The 19,725-nt window shown below is 35.0% G+C and overlaps 2 protein-coding genes across 2 annotated transcripts in view; both read right to left on the bottom strand.

The window, feature by feature from the left end:
- Nucleotides 1-12,483, bottom strand: part of LOC128995704 (uncharacterized) — a 46,849-nt gene extending 34,366 nt beyond the window's left edge. The window contains exon 1 of the mRNA XM_054420722.1: nucleotides 12,264-12,483. Coding sequence (XP_054276697.1) covers nucleotides 12,264-12,483 — 220 coding nt within the window. The remainder of the gene's footprint in view (nucleotides 1-12,263) is intronic.
- Nucleotides 12,484-13,801: 1,318 nt separating this feature from the next.
- Nucleotides 13,802-19,725, bottom strand: part of LOC128994326 (transcriptional repressor scratch 2-like) — a 36,146-nt gene continuing 30,222 nt past the window's right edge. The window contains exon 3 of the mRNA XM_054418782.1: nucleotides 13,802-19,411. Within this exon, the coding sequence (XP_054274757.1) occupies nucleotides 18,824-19,411 (588 nt within the window). The 3' untranslated portion in view covers nucleotides 13,802-18,823. The remainder of the gene's footprint in view (nucleotides 19,412-19,725) is intronic.

The raw sequence follows: 19,725 nt of genomic DNA, 5'->3' as shown, positions 1-19,725 counted from the left end.
TTATATTTCCTCCTTAACTTCTCATTTACATAAGAATACGATTTGTCACCTAATTGTAACTTAATCACCCCTATTTAGAATCTTCTTCATACATTCCCAATTAATCCTAGCAAATAACCAAAGTCTTTCAACAGATGCGGGGTAAACAAAACCACCCTTTTGTCACACGATCTGGCAAATAACAGATGTGAAATAGCAACAGCCCGCTCTGGTTTGTGCAGTTCACCCCTGGACTGGAGACTGGACCAGGTGGGGTGCTGAAGGGGTGGAACACCTGAACAGCTGCTGGAGCCGTGCGCGTGCCGTTACACGTCCAACATCTGCCTGACACGGTCCGTCGACCGGAACTGTTCCTTGCTACTGCTACTGGTATCCGCTACACATTTTGTTTTGCCAGGTAAACATAACCAGGTGTTAAATCACCTGGATATCTCATGTTGCTAGAGTTTTGATCGATATTGTTTGAAAAGATAGGGGAAACGTTCGGGTTTCAGTTAGTTTTTGCTGAAGAGAAAAATGTAGCAAGAAGGTTGATACAATATAGTAGGTTGGGGAAACCGAAGGTGAACGAATGATGAGTGCAACATGATTGTGCTAAGGTTGGAAAAAGATGATCCTAAAGTAAATATACTGTCCAATGGCTTTTGTACTAACGTTTTGTGGGATCAAACCTGTAAAATTTATATTGGTGCATTAGTTTTTTAACCAATCAACCACTTGGATGGTTTTACTATATAGAAAAATGTTAGACAAATTAGACCAAAAATGTTTGTTTAGTACCGTGCTTTTAAGTTTGAATCTATTGAGTACTGAAAGTAAAAAAAAAATCTTTGAAATCAACATAGAAAGAGGGCGAAGATAATATTCGAGTTGATGTTAGGATTAAACTAGAAGCAGGCTAGAATATGGAGAGAATCTTGCTCATATGACCAATCCTAATGAATTATATTTATCCATTCGGCAGGTATAGTTTTTACTATCGCTAAGTGTGATTCGGAATAACTATGAGTAACTGAAGTGCCTATATAACTATAAGTTAAATTCCTTTATAATATGAGATCGATATTGAATCGTAATAAATTGTTTTGCGCATACGTACATTTTTCTGGCAAAATGTGTGTTTTCTTAAGAGCATGGATTTTCCCAAATGCGGTCAGAATTGGTTGAAATGAATATTTTTTATTTTAAACACTCTTAAAATCACGCTGTTGATCCCTTTGTGCTGTCGATTGTCCACATATTTGGGTTATGAGCAAAAACTAACCAAGAATGACTACTGTTTCGTATTAAAAAAAAATATTTTAAGAAATAGATACGCCGATAGTACGAGAGTGTCTTGATCCAGCGAGAACATCTAAATCCAATGCAACTCTAAGCAGGTTAGGCACTTAGAACTCTTAACAGGTCTTTAAAGAGCTTAAAAGCCAAGAAGGGTGCTTACCAGAGGGTGAAGGAATGAATGAACCCAAGGGGGAGAACTCCCAACAGGTGCCTTCTAAGACAGGGGTTGAGGTCTCCAGGGAAGCTGAACGGAGGTTGCCGACCTTTCGTCTAGGCCGCGTCTAGCGGGCCCCAAATTTTGGCGGGCTGGGGCTCAGCAGCTGCGCAACAGGCTGCGACGCATCCCTGCACAATAGAGCTGCACAACAATAAGGCCCGGTGGCCCCGTATGTAGAGCGGGGCCCATATCACTCCAGGTGTCTGACAAATCATAATACGAGATGTAAGTATTGGATTATACGGGTGTATTTTTGGAGGGCAAACGGTGATGAAAGATAGTGAAAGCTGAGGGGTCTAACAGAGATAATTGTGTAAAAAGAGTATTTTGAATGTAATCAACTGGGATGACATAGATAGGCATGTGACAATGTTTGATTTAGTGAATTAATATATGTGAAGTCAGATATTCTGAACTGTATTTAGTAAAAATAATACAGCATTTTCACCACACTATGGCGATTTTAGCCGTTTACAAACGTTTGGAGGCTGAAAGCTACGTATTTCTGTCCATGCCATCGTTTGCTGTCATCATCATTCGGGGACTGAGCAGGTTTTTACATCCTTAGGGCCAATAATCTGTAGCCGCTTATTTGTTTAACATTAATGTATATTAAATACGCAAGCTGTATCCATATTATGCATTGCAATAGTTGTTTTATTGTCACGTTTGTAGAGCAAAATATTTATTATTTTAATGATTCCTCTATATTTATTCACGTAATCTTAAACTTAAAGTTGTAGTTTTAAACATAACACTTCTAAAAAACTCAATAAAGTGACAACAGTGACAACCTTCACCGATATCACCCTAAACCAACTTTCTCCAACTTTTAATATTGAATTCGACAAGCTGTCCGTCAGCTGTTAGCGTATTTCAATCTTCTTAAAGTAAATTAAACATTTCACCGAGGAGATGAACGAAATTGAAAACCAGTGAAAAGAAATAAAGTTGAACTTTACATTTGGGACGTGACATTTTAATAAAGCGGGCCTGGGAGGGCGCAACAACTGGTCTACCCCCGTGCTACCCCCACAAAACCCACTTCCCTTCCCACCTTCCAACCTCCAAATAATTCATAATCGCCATCTGTGGCAAGGCAGATGTCAATAGAGCAGTGTTGTGTATGATTATACCGGGCCAGGAGGGTGGAGGGGGTGCTCGGTAGTCATTATGAGCATATTGCCGATATGAACGTGGGCATGTTCATGCTGTGGTCAGAATGGTGTGGTAGGTTTGAGCACTGATTTGGGTTTGTTGGCGATTGTGAGATTCAAAAACTGTTTTGAAACCAAAGGATAATCTTTTTTCCTTAGAAATGTACGATAAATGTAATTAACGTTCAATTACCAGTAAAGCCGAGTAGTTACAGTGTTTTTAAATAAAATATGAAATTTACTAATCGATTTTTAGCTATGTCAATTATTTTGGTTGCTAATCGAAAGTTCGACGATAGATGGTGACAAGACCAAGATTTGAACCGTTCCTTAACAAAATAAATACTTCAAGTTTGTTTCAATAAGTAAACCCCCGTTATAACGTGCTTCATAGTTAATTTTATTTTAAAACCGACATAAAAATAAGCGATGTCACCATCATGTGATGCACCAGCGATGGCTCTTCTAACAGCTGAGAAAGAAATTTTACTTATTAGTTTTATTATTACTATTAGTATTAGTATTATTATTATTAACTTTATTAGTTTTAAAACGAAAGCCATCGCAGATTCCTCTCATGGAATACGTAATGTATATGCAATGAACTCAATAATTATGATAGATTTACATGAATTTACTATAATAAACTGTATCATCAATCTGATACATACTTTCACCTGTTAGCCTGTCAACAAACCTTATCTTGTAAGTTATGTTATTGACTATGATTTTTATAAGGGAGATCACACAAGAGTTTCAGTAACTTTTAAACTCTACCTATAGGGTAGTAGTAACATTCTGTTTAGAGTAAAAAAAAAACACGACAAAATACTAAATCAAAATAGTTGGATCCGTTTATTATCTTATTTTCTTAATTCTATGGGAAAATCACGATTCAAAATATTTTTTTAAATAACATAAATATCTGAATATACCATAAATTACTACATACCAAATTGAATCAATACCGGACCACAGGTGTTGTATGCATCTCTCTAAACATCCACATCCAGGGGAGCCAAAAATGGATATATCCACCGAAATCTCAAATTCGAAAATTTCCACGAAAACAATGCTTTCTCCATTCTTGTATTGGGAGGGGGAAAGCATTAAAAAGGAACCAATTTGATACACTTTTTTGTTAGTAAGATAAATGCACAGTTAAACATTTTGGAGCTCTAATCTGTATTTACTATGGAGACTGTTTGGATCGAACCCGATCATTTGTGGTGTCAAAACTCAGTGAGTGATTGCTGCGGGAGGGTCGGGCATAAAGGAACCGATCGATTAGCGCTGGTGCTTACGTTAAGTCCTAGGGGGCTTGGAGGTCTTAATGAGGGCGACAGTCTGCCAGATTGGCCATAAAACACATGGGACCTGTCACGGTAAGGCCCACCCTGGTACGTATGTACCAGGCTATATATATATATATGTATATCATATATGTATATATAAATGTATATATGTATGTATGTATATATTGCGAGTCCCATGCCTCACTTTAAGTTTAAGTTTCCTAAAATGATTCACTCGCTTAGCTTAATCAAGAGGTGTTAGGTTAATGAGACATAAGACTGCTTAAGGGTGTTACTCAACGTGTAATGAACAAAAACTTAAATTTAGAAAAACAACAAAAGTTACAAAGTGTTACAACAGCAAAAGAAAACTTAGAAAAGGCAAAAATCAACAATAATAAGATAAATTAATTTACAACGTTAAATTTACAAGAAAAGAAAATCAATTGAAAATTCAAAAGAATTAGTTACTGACAAATTATATGACTTGTTTGTCTTGCAAAACTTTAGTTATATATTTAATTCTTTTTACATACTGTTTATTGTCCCAGAAGCACACGCACCGATACACGCACTCCCAAACTCCTGATCTTCTTGGTCCGGTGGCCCGTGGTGATCTCCTCGATGTTTTCCTTCAGATCCTCCAGCTCCAAGAGTCTTGACCCCTCCATCTTCTTCATTAGCCCTTCTCATTGGCTGATTACCGATAGGGTGTGTGGCTTATAGGTTAACGGTGTTTCTTGGAAGTCAGCCCTACCGGTCATCGCCTAGCTCACATCAGCTGGGAAAGGAATTTGTAAATCGATGCTCATGCTACTGTTCAACTCTGTTCACACCAACTGGTCGACTAAGTGTAATGTGAACAGAGTGTCTGCATAGATGAGCACCGTGGGTACGGGGTTAATCCCCTTTCTTACAATATGTATAGGATATATATGTGTATGTATTACTATGTTGAGGCAACAAGAGATTCGTAAAGTTTTCACAATAACCTAGTTCAAGCTTTATAACATTCTTGTAGAAATTCTCTTCGTTTTGGAGAGTTGAAATTTTTTAGCGAATTTCTCCTATCGGAAATATCCGATAACATTTGTACAAAAGTCTAAACCTACATTTATTCTAACTACTTATTTTACTAATACTTCCCAAATTAATTAATTTACTCTACTTGAACAAGTTCGCAAACCAGCTTCATCATACTATGGAAACGGGGGTTAGGGGATTTTATGGGTGAAAATAGGATTTTCCTCGTTTTCTACCTTAACAAGGTTACTTTTTTTCTTTTTCTTCTCAAACCATTTTGTAGTACTTAAAAAGATTATTCCCTACAGCAGCAAGCTTATGTACTCAATAGCAGTCGTTATTTTATTGACAAATGGACCAATAAATATTTACTCTCTGAAACCTTTGGGAACTTGAAAGCCTAGGGGCCAAGCCGTATATTCTTTCTAAATGAAAATTTACTACGTAAAACTAATTGTAAAAACATATAATTTAAGAAAACAATTTACGTAGTTAAAAAGGACTTCCAGTCACCAACGTAGTTTTAAAAAGGTGTTAGTTTTTTGTTTACGTTTACTTTTAATTAAATATTTTTCGTATTGTAGGAGTTTAGATATTATGTATCTCAATAGTTAGTTTAAATCTTGGGATGATTCTAAATTAACATCTTTAAAATGGACGTATATATTTTATATACTGTATTATTAATTTGGACATCTATAAATACAGACATTACAGACTAGCGACACATATTTCATATACGTATTTCAAACATGAATTTAAAAAAAAACACGACTTTACTGCTTAACAACATTTTAAATAAGTTATAACAATTTTAAGACAACGTGTGTACATATGAACTTTGGACTTGCATACTAAAAATAAAACAAATATCCTAATACAATATGTACAAGGAAATAATAAATTTTGTATGAGGTGATATCAGAGAAATATATTACTGCTCTTAAGTAATGACAAAGGAATTTTATCCAGGAAAGCCAATTTTCAAGATTGGTATCGAAAAATGCAAATGAAAAATTTTATGCTGGGCAAAAAAGTAAAAATACGTGCATATTTATAAATAAACATCTGAAAATATATACTGTAATAGGTATCAGTGCTGAACACAACGTATCGTTGCAGCACGCCTAATACTTAATTCGGTTGTTGATAATTTTTTTTAAATTTTATAATAATATAATAAATATAATTTTAACATTTTTCACACTATAGCCCTAGTTATATCGTTACCAACCAATATGAATGCTACGCACCAATTCCTCACTAATTACGAACGCCGTTCTCTTTACATCCAATGATTTTCATATTGAAAAAACATTAATTAACTCCAAATCCCAATATTCCATATTGACTTAGCAAGGACAAAATGAGGGTGAAGCTGTGAGAACCAAAAGCGAGGCATTATTCCAAGGAAGCATTGTACCCAACAATGGCGCGCTGTTTCGCGCCAATTCACCCATTAAACAATCATAATTAGTTGACTCTATGCAAGGGTGATTAAAATCCAGCATCCACTTACAACAGCTGATGTTGGGGGGGGGGGCGATCCCCCCCTGATTGACGTTATGCCGCCCTTCAGCACGAGATCCTGTTAAAGCTACGCTATTAATATTGTCTTCTTTCATTAAACTGGGGTTTCTTGGAAGCTTATTAATCGTCAAAGTTTTAAGCGTCATGGGAATTTAAATTGAAGAGTATCTTGGTAACTTGTAAAGTGCTCGTTGAAGTTGCATTAAAATGTACATTACTGATCTTAAGTTAATGATTATTTTTTAGGTTAGTTCATCCAATTTTAAAATAAGAAGATTACTGTAAAGTTTTAGTTTTAACTAATTAGAAAGTTTCATGTAGTGTGAGTGTATTGGCATAGCCGGTTTACACTCACAAATGTGTTCTATACACAGTTTAAGCCCCAGTGCCCAAAAACGCAATACCGTTTTAAGGCTTTATGCATCAATGAAACTATCTGTTTCGATACGTGTAGGCCTACAGCAATATAACAGTTTATTTTGGAGATTTGCTGCTTACAAACCTTGCATTAGCTCTTCTACACAGGCTTGGCGTCTATCCAGTAAAGCAAGGGGTTTTTGTCTTAGGACGCTAGGTACGAGCCCAGGATTGTTTTTCACGTTACTTCAGGCTATAACTAGGGGTTGTGGCATTATCACTTAGATAAAATCCATTGGTGATTCGGCAGGATTTGAACCCGGAACCTCAGGGACCGAAGTCCCACGCTTTAACCACGACACCAGCTCGCTCCCCTGTAAAGCAAGGGGTGAGACAGTACATTACTTTAATGAACGGAAGGTACATTTTAATTGTGACGAAATCATATAAACCCACTACCGGTATTTGTGGTATTTGTTGTGCCGTATTTGTCACTTCTTAGTATAAATTATCCGTTGGAAATCATCTGTAACTTTTAAGACGTGTAATTTTTCTAAGTAGTTTGTTGGATTATTGCGATTAAATACTATTCTAATTAGGTATCTATTTGTGAAATTCGTTCAAAGTTTTTTCGAGTTTTTAAGATTCAGATTTTGGTCTTTTAGCTACTCTAATCAAGTATTTGTAATCTAACTGATTTCTGAAATGTGCAAACGAAATAAAGTTTTGGTTACTTACACTCCTGACTGTTGTATAGTCGCTGTTTTTGAACTGAGTACAAATTAATTGAGCACGTAATTTTAATCGTATGAAAATAAAATTTCAATTAAAAAAATTTCTATGTTCAATATTTTTTTTAGCAGAATCACTTTACGTTTGAAAGACTCACATATTTTCATCAACAGATTTTTTAAATTGTTTTGTTTATCCCTCAGTAAAACGTAATTGTCAATGGTAAAAACTGTTACATTTTACAGCTCCTACTATCTTTGTATGATCGAATCAGGGGTATACATATTCGGGTACTTTCCTGTTAAAGGGAACATTCATTATTATCGATGATTTCCTTTCGATATATCGATATTTTTGTTTTCCATCCGATATATTAATAGTAACAAATTGAAACATATCAGCTGACAAGTACGATATAGGATACAGTAAATAAATATTGTTCAGTATCAACAAACAACTTAAAAAAATATTATATTGAAATTAAACTGTTCTAAACTAACCCAACCAACCAAACTTGCTGTAACATTTCAAAATAATTCCGTTTGATACCCTATTCCCCATATGCCTTTTCTGTTATCAAATGGAATTTAAAACGGTAACTTAGCCTATACAGCAAGTTTGGTTAGTTATGTTAGGTTAGTTTAGAATAGTTTCATGTCCTAATCCAATATAGGCTATTATTTTTGCCTAAACAAGATTAGTTCTCAATTTGTAATTTAAATGCGTTTGAAGATATTAAAACAGAAGGAATACCAATTGTGAAGTAAAACAAAAATATCGATGTATCGAAAATAAATCATCGATAATAATGAATGTTCCCTTTAACTGGAAAGTACCCATATTCGATAATGCTATATACTTTGCATGCAGACCATATATGTTATTATATAAACAAATAACGGATTTCTTCCTCTTTTTCTAAGTACCCATCAATTAATTGTTAAAAACCCTGGCTCTAATACAGCCCAAGAAAATTTTGAATAGTTCTCAATTCTATAGTCATCTTTTGTTAAAGCTATACGAGAAATCAAAATTCTTCTGCGTTAGATGATTTTATGTCACTTAAGAGCCAAACTTATTAATGTACTGCAGCTAAACGCACAAAAGAGTGATTACGTCCTCCAGGCACGACCGACACGCTCGCAATGATAACGACACGATAAAATAAAGAGGCTTAAGGGGATTATAGCGCTCTGAGCTTGTTTACGGATTGTTCTCAGCTCACCTGAATATTTTACGTGAGGTATCGTAATATTAAAATAGATTTAACTTTTGGTACAAATTTTTTGACAGCTGTTTGGCTTTGTTGTGATGAAAATTGGTCATATTTTGAATCCTAATGGTATGTACTAATGTTAGGAACAGTATATTTAATGGTCCTTTTGTTATGTTTTAGTTTTATTCTGTCTGAATCCTTATATATAATACGTGAAGGCGATTTCTACGAAACACTACTCCTCCATTAATAATGGACGGATGTTTACAAACGAGGTATCAAAATAAAGATTTTTTTGTGTAGACGCCCCTTTCACCGATTCCTGTAATAAAAGTCCTCGGTCATTGCCCCACAGACCATCAAAATCCCAATGTATTTCTTATGAAGAAAATTTACTATTCCAGCTGTTATGCTTCGTTCTGCTATTCAATTAATTTTTTTTATTATGAAGATTTGTTTCTTGGTGCCATGTGGTCAATGAATTACACCTTTGCATGTATTGCAATACACTATATAAAGTGATGGCAAAACAATAAGAAATATGCATTTAATTAATTATACGTACAATTGAGCTTTGCATATATGTTTCATGGTAAGTGTGTTGTAACTGTTTCTTAAAGTAGGTTTAAAACCCCGAATTATTCTTTTCTTCATTCTCAACCCTTAGTGAAGCACGGGCATAGCAACTAGTCTTTCATATTATGCAAAAATAAAGAAAATAATATATTAAAACTTAGGGCCAGCTAGGGTAGTTTTTGTAGAAATTAAATACAACAATTAACTCCAGTTTGGTTTTAATTCATGTCCCCTTAGAATAATAAATCCATTCCCAATTCAAAATAACCTATAGTTGAGGGTTGGCAAATACCTTTTTCTGATCATCAGTATTATTTTCCATGATTTTTCAAAATTATTGATAAATCCCTTGAAATATGAAACAGATTTCAGAAACCCTTTCAGACTCGATATCACTAATATTTTAGGAATTCACAACAACAACTGAAAATTGATTTACTGCTGCTAAATAACATTTAATTACTTTAAATGAATTTTTAAATTTATTAATTACTACAACAATAGAATGCTGTAGAATGCTGTCTTTTTATGGCTAAAGATTTATTGTAATATGTTGGTTAATTTATTTTTAAATTGTACGTACTTTGGACATGTGAAATCACGTTTGATACAGTGAACACTTTTAACAGCATTTAATAAATTTAGATATAATCAATTTAAAATTTATGAATATTGCAAGGAATCAAATAGGCTAATAATGACCAATAATAGGCCTATTTATACATCTGAATTGCATATCAAAACTTTTTAAAATCATCTCAATATTCCTAACTTTTATTAAACTAGGTACATGTTTAACAATATAATAACTTAATACTAATAACTGAACTTATTACTAAATAAGTTCTACACTCTTCACCAAGTTAACATTTTCGCCGCTTCAATATCTTATCCCTCTACAAAAAATTACATTTTGTTCTAAACTACAAAGCCACAAAACCAGTTAGTGCTGAACTACAATGACTGGTAGTTTGTGATTGTCAAGCCTAAGTGCGTCCTCGTTCCAGTTGAAGTAGTTCCAAATCAGCGTTGGCTACAGCAGCAAAGTTTGTAGGGCCTGCAACCCCCTCCCCCTCCACCAACTGTTGGCGCTAACGCCAGCCATCGATTCAGCAAGGAGAGCCTGAATTATTTCACTGCCGGTTCCAACTGCACCTGTTAACCAATATAACCCAATTCTATTCAACACGATTTTATTAATTTCAGAAAGAAATTTTAGGTTTGTAGATGGCTTTTAGCACATTTATTGTTAAAGTGTATAGTCTATGTGTATTTGAGAATTGGGTTTAGATTACGACTTGTTCTTAGACTTTGATATTTGGTCTTCTATAAATAACAAAATAAAAAATACTCGAGATGGCTTACTTCATTTTGTCTACTTCGTTTATATCTCACATATTTAGTATACTGAGTATGCTAAAAAATTTAAATTCCTACAAACTACAATTGGATATTGTATTATGAAAAATTATTACGAAATTTTACCTAATATATTTTTGTAATTTAGAGGACTAAAAGCACAACTCCATGTATAAGTAAAACAAAAGTTGGTATTATAATGTATTGAAGAGAATAGTTCAATAAAAAAGTTCTTCGGCGCTTTAATAGCAACAGGTAATATTTAAGTACTGCTTTGTTTATCATTAGAAGTCAATCTATATCTTTGCACATAACCTTTAGAGGGAAATATCATTAAGCCTTAACCAACTTAAATAATGCTTAAGGACATTTAATAAATCTAGATCTGTAATTCATTTTCAATCAATATTTGTGGTATTTTATTATATTTCACTACTTTTGTCTTTTTTAAATATGTGTCTTCGCTAGATACCCCATAGTCCTAGTTTCACTCAACAATTAACGCCATAAAATATTAACATTTTTCAATTTTGAAATTCGAATATTCAGGTAAGAATAGACTATAATTTTTCTTCTTAACGTTTTAAATCATTATACAATAATTTTAAATATATTTTTGCATTCTTAGAACCAAATACGGATACAAGTATGTCCGTAAGTTTGAAACGGAAAATATTATTAGAACTCCTAATATTACACATATCTACAATACATTACATTGTAGATATTAGTGATGTTTTGTAATGTTAGGAATTCTAACAATATTTTTCGAATCAAACTTATGGATATATTTGTTTAATAATGGTCAATTACATTGAGAAAGTTAATTATATGTTTATATTTTGAAGTTGATAAGCATCCTTTACCAAAATATTTTGGATTTTAACAGTCCAGGCTCATATGTCTGGTGATGTTAGTAATTTTTAAATATATCAGCCATTTATTTAAACTCATTATTTTATCACCTTCGACTTCCTGGTGTGTCTGTGTTCCTGGTGTAAAAATACAATTAATTCTTAAAATGTTATACTGTGTAGGTTCAGTCTTTTGTAAATGTATTGTAAAAACAGTACCTACTAGTAGGGACGGTAGTAGGGACCGAGCCATTGCTCAGTAGTTTATTTCCATTGTACGCCTATATCGAGTTATTTTCAGATGTAATCTATGCTCAATAGTAACAACTATTGTTTTCCCTTTGTACTGTATTTTGCAATACTAGTATACTGTAGATGGCTTGTCACAAGTTTTTTGTTTACTTTCCCTTGTCATTTGGTTCAACCAACTTAGTTACTTGGCAACCCATGAGGCCAATGTTAAAACATTTTTATTTTCAATTTAATTTTTTCACGTAGGCCTAGTTTGATTTTTTGGTGGTTTTAACTGCATTAAACACGTTTTTAGGCCAGGAATAAACTATTTACAATATTTGAAGGAAATCGTCGAAGCCGTCGAGATTTTTGTGCTAGCATACATACCAGCAAAACATTGCTCATACTATAATATGATACAAGTTTACACACCTTTGTTCTTCTCCCTCTCCCTGTTGATATACCGTGTTTGATCCACACATAGTGGCAGTAATGTGGTCCCGGCGCCACGATCGTAGTCGTACGCCTTATCAGGAGCCGTAACGTTGCGATAATGGCCACTATGGGGTGGTCGGGGTGGGAAGGCAGGGGAATGGGAAAAGTTGGCGTCATAAAGAGGAATCACGACTCCCCCGGCTCCGTTTGCAGACATGGTCTTATTTACCATCAAGACTGCTAAGCTACTTACATTCTGGGAACATTTAGCCGCCAGATCGTTCAAAGGCTTGTCTTTTATCAAATCGTTTTACGTTTTTAGATACAAGCTGTTTGAGGTTTTGTCTTAGGGACATGTCCTATTTCACAGCATAGAGTTAGCATCTCGAGAAGTAGCCTTAATTCTTTGTGAAAATTGATTTAAACCTAGATTTTTTTAGGGCGGGGGTTGAAATTAAAACTTTGGCTTGACAAATTTAGGTTTTGGCCTGCTTGATGATTCATAAATATTAAATGAGGTAAACGTACTATTGCAATAAAGAAACTCGTAATTCCTTATTAGTAATAAACAGGTTTTTAATCTATCCAATCTTAAAATGTGTTAATTTGTTCACGACATATACTTAGTCTTGTACTATTATCATCTCATTTGAGAAGGGGACGCCACCTATGAGCTTATTTTAACCCAAATATGAGTGAAGGATGAATGTAGAATGGAATGAGATGCCTTGTGTATATTTGTTACTGACTAAGATCAGCTGTTTTATTAGTCAGGACCATTTATTTTATTTAGATTTTCAAAAAGCTCAATGATCAAGGACAGCTGGGCTCAGTTTTGGACCATCAAAAAGCTACACACTTTTAGCATACTTCTACATGGTCATCTTTTTTCAACAAGCGATTAAAAGAACATATGCTGTAATTTACTCTTCAGCAGTAGTTGAGTTGAAGTTTAACTTGGTTGATCAGGAGATTGCTGTCACTCAGTGCATTTTTAGACCATACAGTTCCCATTAATCAGGCTGCATCTTATCCTATACCCTTAAATTCATCATGAAATTTATAGTGTTTTGATAATCTTTCATAAAGAGGTTTTATTTAATTTGATCCCTCAAGCGATCTAGTATAGGGGATTCTCGAGCATGTAACTGAGTAAGGTTTTTGTAGAATGATTATCACATACTATCATCAATTAATGTTTTCAGTACTGAATATGTAGTTTGAAATTACTCACAGAGTATATAAACGTTACATTTGTATTCGCTAATGTTGTTTACTATTTATGAAGTTTTCCTTTTTACTAACCTATTAAAATAAATTGGTTAAAACTTACATTACTTTGAACTTTGTTATGTATTTTCAAAAACACATAGCAGTATTTATATTTTCTGCGAATTCATAGTATCATTAAAATAGTCTTAATACTTTCGATCAGTCCATTGACTCTATTTTTGTATCTGATCCTGATCCTTTTCTCAGAAATACCACAAATATCCTAAACACAACTATTAGAGAATTAGGTCACGAAAATAGAGTTCTCACATTTTACAATCTATTTATTACGAAAATATAATAATATAATACAAAATTCGATCACTATTTGTAAAACGATAGGTGAGATGGGATGAGGGGCGTGGCCTAAGTGACAAACAAACTTGAGCAAATCTACTGGCGAAACTTTGAATTAAGGAGACGTCAACAATAACTATCACATTATGCTTGTTCTTCGTTGAAATGGAATGAAAGATAGGAAGTCCCAGTTGGTAATGTCTCTTTAATCCAAAATGGAAAGGGAATGAGTGATATATATCTAGCTTGTACGGGTATAACTTAACCTACGTTTATATTACTATTATATATATTGCTCTACGCATTATTGCGGGGGTTCCCCCTCCTACAATATTATTGCTTGTGAATACGAGGCTTTTACAGGATAAAACCACCTTTCGAACAAGAACTTTCACAAATATATTGCTTTTTATGAACACTCGACATACATGATTGCTTACAATATTGCTTTTGATTAAATGTAAAAGTATTTTAGAATTTTTGGTACCATAAAAGTAAACAAGCAAAACAAATCTCGAAATTGACACTAGTACAGTACAATTGTTCTCCAGATGTTCCAAGTAGTACAATAGTATTACAACTATACAAGATCGTAAATATGCATAGCATTATTGCTGTTGGACACATTCCAATAATATCTAGTGTAAAACACTATTACAACTTACAATTGACTTGACAATATAACAATTTGTAAACACATTAGTCACATTATTGAGTAGTAAAACAATTTTAAAACCCAGGTAAAGTTTTTGGTAAACGTTATAAAAACCTACAAACTACTACAAAAAACACTCATTAGTTTTCGTTCTCAAAGTCATCTTACCCCGCGCTATCGCCAATAATGAATGTACAAAATACAAGTTTACAAAAACTAGTAACAAAACCAAGTGTCATCTACACACACTACGTCATTCACTACGTGCACACACGCCGGAAGCAATGTTACCAACAAATAACAATAAAACTTTACATTTCTCAACAATATCAATAAAACTGTAACAAATAGACAAATTCCTTGATCGCACTTTTTTTATGCACACAATATTTTTTAGGTAATTGACGTAAATATTACCGCTTTCGAATACTGAATAGTGATCATAACATTGCTTCGTATTTGGTGAAACATTCAACCTATTTTCTACAAAAATTCAACCCTAACACTCTAATTGTAAACGTAAGTATCGATGACTGAGTTACAATGACTTTCGTCAGTTATTGCTCTATATTACAACTTTATGCTATTTATACAATCTTATTCTAAATTTCTTATCCTAATTAAGTACTTAGTTGGAATGTTCATTGACTAGAACCCACTCGTTTCAATTGGGATTCGCTCTGTAATACGGGATCAGTATAAATTTAATTAGAAGAATAGAGTAGTACGTCAGCGAAAAATCTTGTAATGGAAAAAATAGTAGCACCACGAAAGTACACTATGGAAGACAGATAGACACAGAAGTTAGAGATAAGAAGTAAAAAGTAGGTGGAAGGTGAAGAGAAGAAGAAAAGACAATACAGAAGTACAGGTGAAGGAGTGGACTAGTAAAGAGACAGAAAAGAGATAGATGAGAAGAGATGGGAAAGAGGGTGAGTGTAAATGTGCCCATTATGTGTATTTTTATTACCAATGGTGGGATATTAGTGTATGTAGCATATAATTTAGTACGAAGAAACAACACTTTAAAAACAGTGGTGTAGAGTAGGTTTTTCCCATCTCCCTTTTACAATAGCAATTTTAAGTTTCCACAATTATCAACTTTCAAAGTTCCATATTCTAAAGTAGGTAGTGACTTGCATGCAAATGAGAGTATGCATTGGGACGATAGGATAGAGAGACAGAAAATAGAGAGAGAGCGAGAAAGAGTTAGAGAGAAATAGAGGGATAGAGAGAGAGTGAGAGAACATCGCAATGTTGTAAACGAAGCGAATCCCCGACGTTGGAATGACATTGTTTGTTTGGCAGGGGTTAGTTCCCCCAGGAGCCGTTAGGGGGTGGGGGATTCATTGTCGTCCGAATGAGAGATGGAGTTTTTAACTATTACCGGAATTAAAACCCATTACTGGATTGTCGGGATTTGCGAATCGTGTGCTTTTTACCTTTGCAAAATACTTGGGGATGAAATATCGTCCACTATTGTTCGGGGGTGCTACGGCAAGATTTACAGTCACAATGGCGCTCTGTGTTCCCATTCATACGCTAATGCTGGCTGTTCTGGCGCTTCTCTTGTAAAGGGTGGAACAATACTTGAGAAGGACTAGTGACTATAGCTTCAAACAATCTTTGTTAAATACTCGTTTTAAAAAGGGAAACACAATAATTTTAAAATTTTGTTTAATTTTTTGACGTATTTCAGATTTTTATAAAAAAATTGACCACTCTGAAATTGAATCAGCAACCTATAAATTTTACGGTGAGTACTACAACCATATTTATAGTACTATATAAAAAAAACTTATAGTGGACGCTTCAATAATAAGACATATTTGTTGACCGCTTTGAATACTGTACAAGTTTATTTTGCCTTTTACCAATGAATAAAGTATTATATATTCAATGCTGTTACCAACAATGAATGCGGACGAAATCCTTTTCGTCTGACCACAACAGTTGTGTCTTTTGTCCTGCTAATGAGCTTACAGGATCACGCCTAATGATGTTGCGCTCTTATATTTGCTCACAATTAGCACTCTAAGCCCGTCCAAACACGCACAACAAACGACATCTGAGCGGTGATGTTTGCTGACGCCGCAGAGCAAACATGGGGCGACCCCCCCCCCCAAAACCAATAAACCCTCCCCCCCGGCTCTGGGCTACTTACCTCAGTCAAGCGTAAACAGAGGAAAAATGCCTCAGGGAAAGGTTAAAGTGGACAGATTCAGATGGGAGAAGAACACAGAAGAAAGGTGATAGTAGTTGTGAAGAAGAAGAAGAAGAAGAAGAAGAAGAAGAAGAAGAAGAAGAAGAAGAGGAAGAAGAGATAGTTGGAAGAGTGCGATAGAGTATTACTGTACTGTATAGGGTAGTTTTAGAAGGTATACTTTAGAGCATTAAAGAAGCGACAGTAGAAGAGAGAAAGAGTAAAACAGGGTGAAGAGAAGAAGAAGAATAGGGTGGAGTGCAAAGAAAGTAGTTGGTTATGAAATTTGATTGATTGTGTAAATAATTGTATGTAGTTACTTAGTATTGATAAGGAATTATGATTCATGTATTGTTTTATCAACAGTATTTATATATTTGAAATATTTTATGTTGTTAAGCATGTTGAGTGAGAAAGTAGTAAAAAGGAGATGGTAATTAAATATATGAGAAGACAAAATACATCTAAAGCATTTAGAAAAAGATTGTTGCACGCAATAGAAAATAAGTGTGAGTTTAAAGAAGTGTGGTTTGAATAAGTATACCTGTGTGATACCATACAATTTAATGAAACAACATTACCAAGTCACTAAAAAAATTGTACGAAATGTGCAAAAATTTGCAACCCCTAAAAACAGAGCGAATCACCTTTTTTTTAATGTTTTAACTGATAAATGCAAACGGAACGCAAGTCACACTCTATCTACTGCATATTGCACAAATACCTTCCCCTGCCGTTCTATACACGAATATATACACTATCACTACAAAATAAGGGACTAGACCCTGACTAGAACTTGGAATGTTACTGTATGGTACGAATAGCAAACGGAAACTTCAATAACAATATATTACAGTAACAAAACTGATCGGAACATTTACTGTTTTCTCTGATTTTCCGAATATTTATCGTTTGGGAACATAATAAGTTATCAAATTTTGAGGAGTTTTAGAATAAAGATTGAAAGTTAGACCAATTGTAAATTGTGATTTCAATTCCGTTTTGTTTATGTATAATATACATGACTCTTTACATGACTTAAAACGAAGTATTATACAGTAAAACAAAGTTTCATACATTTTATTACAAATATCTTTGGAACTCTAGCTGAATGACTGGATCGAAAATCTCAGTCAAATAACACTATACCATGCCTGCTTAATAATTTTGAAAATATGTTGAAGTAATTATGGGTGTAAAGTTTAATGTAAAATTCAGTAGTACACAATTTAAAATGAATAAGGAATATCATAGCAAATAACATTCTGTCCGTCTGTTTTTATAGATTTAAAAAAAAATATTGATGGTGAACCAGAAAATCTGTGTCTTTTTACATGTCTTTTATCGCTGCCAAACTGATGACTATTTTACATTTAAACTTTGACATCATATGAATAAGAGAGAATATGAGTTCACAAGCATGGTTTGCAAAGAAACTATAAACTCGACATATATGACTACTCTAACACCTAAACGGCAACTTAAATGTGGTCTGCCTACTCTACGGGTGAGATCAAAAGTCATACGGTCATTTCGATGAAATGTTACCCTCAAAATACAAACATAACCTCAAAACGGATCAATGAAACTATATATAAGTGCACCTATGTACAATTACGTCTACCGATACTTACAAAATACTGACTAGTACATCGTTGTATATTTCGATAAATACTTCGTTGTTTAGAAACGCGTTGTTCACACTCGAACACGAGCAAAACGGAAAACTCATTTACAAAACTACCGCTTCATCGCATAGCTCTAACGAATCTAACATGAACGGAAACGATGCGTACGCTCGACTAGAAACCGAAATAATACACAAGATATAACAACACGCGGGTACAAATCTATAGCGCTCTTTTGATTCTCGTTAAAACTAAGACTTAGATACTCTGACTAGACACGTAAAGTGGACGGTGCACAGCGTCTAACTAAGGCTACGTGAGACTAGGGCGTAGGCCACTGAATCCCTTCCCTCTTGGATCTCCCTGTATCGCGGTGTGACTAGATTTGACTAGAAAAGTAATTCGGTTTCGATAAGGACAAACTAAAAAATAGAAGACAGTGTCGTCGATAGTTAGTGAAGATATCCGAAGAGTAGAAGAGGACTCCTACCCACAACGAGGACTAGACGGATGGAGGATAGCTGTGGGAGTTCGACCCCAGGACATCGTCATCCCCCAGGCACGCGGACTCCAGGTGCTTGTTGAGGTAGGACTTGAGAGCGAAGGACTTGTGACACCTGGTACACTCGAAGTTCTTGTCGAGTGAGTGCGTCTGCATGTGAGCGCGCAGGTTGGATCTGTCGGCGAAGCTCTTCCCGCAGTGAGCGCAGCCGTACGGCTTCTCCCCCGTGTGTGACCGGAGATGTCCCTGCAGCAGCCACGGTCTGGAGAAGAGTTTGCCGCAGATGCCGCAGCCGTGGGTCAGCTTGTGGGTCAGCAGGTGCATGGCGAGGGCCGGCATGCTCACGTACGCCTTGCCGCAGGTCATGCACTTCTTGGCCGCCTGAGAGTCGAGACTCCGGTGTGTCTGTTTGTGCCTCGACAGGTTGGACGATGTGGCATACTGCTTGCCACACTCGCTGCAGGTGTACTTCGGCCTCGAGTCCTCCAGTATTCCTGGCACCGTTTTCCTCTTCGACCGTCCGTCGCTGATGAAGAAGGCCTCGTAGGTGTAAGCGACGGTTTTGCCCTGTGACTGCTTGCTTTCTACCTGAAAAACACATACACCATTAAGAATTTGATCCATTCCAAGTCAAACAAGTCCATGGTTTTTGACATGGGTACCCAGTTATGATTGTGCTACAAGATGGAGGCAGCCAGCCTAAACTATCCGTGTACTATATTTTATCAGCCTGTAAAGCTACTACTGCGCGTAGCCTACGTGTTTGGGAAGATAAAACATTTAACTCCATATGTAAATAAAATTAGCGCTGTTTCAATCCTAAGCCCATAAATGTTTTAAAGCATTATTTTAACAGTATACAGCAACCTTTCTTTCTCAGTTCAAGACAGCGTGAACATGTA

Source organism: Macrosteles quadrilineatus, unplaced genomic scaffold, assembly GCF_028750875.1.
Source record: "Macrosteles quadrilineatus isolate MER2022 unplaced genomic scaffold, UCM_ALF_1.0 Scaffold_5__1_contigs__length_97177068, whole genome shotgun sequence".
NCBI lineage: Eukaryota > Metazoa > Arthropoda > Insecta > Hemiptera > Cicadellidae > Macrosteles > Macrosteles quadrilineatus.
Note: the sequence above shows the minus strand (reverse complement) of the source record. Positions and strands in the feature narration are given on the sequence as shown.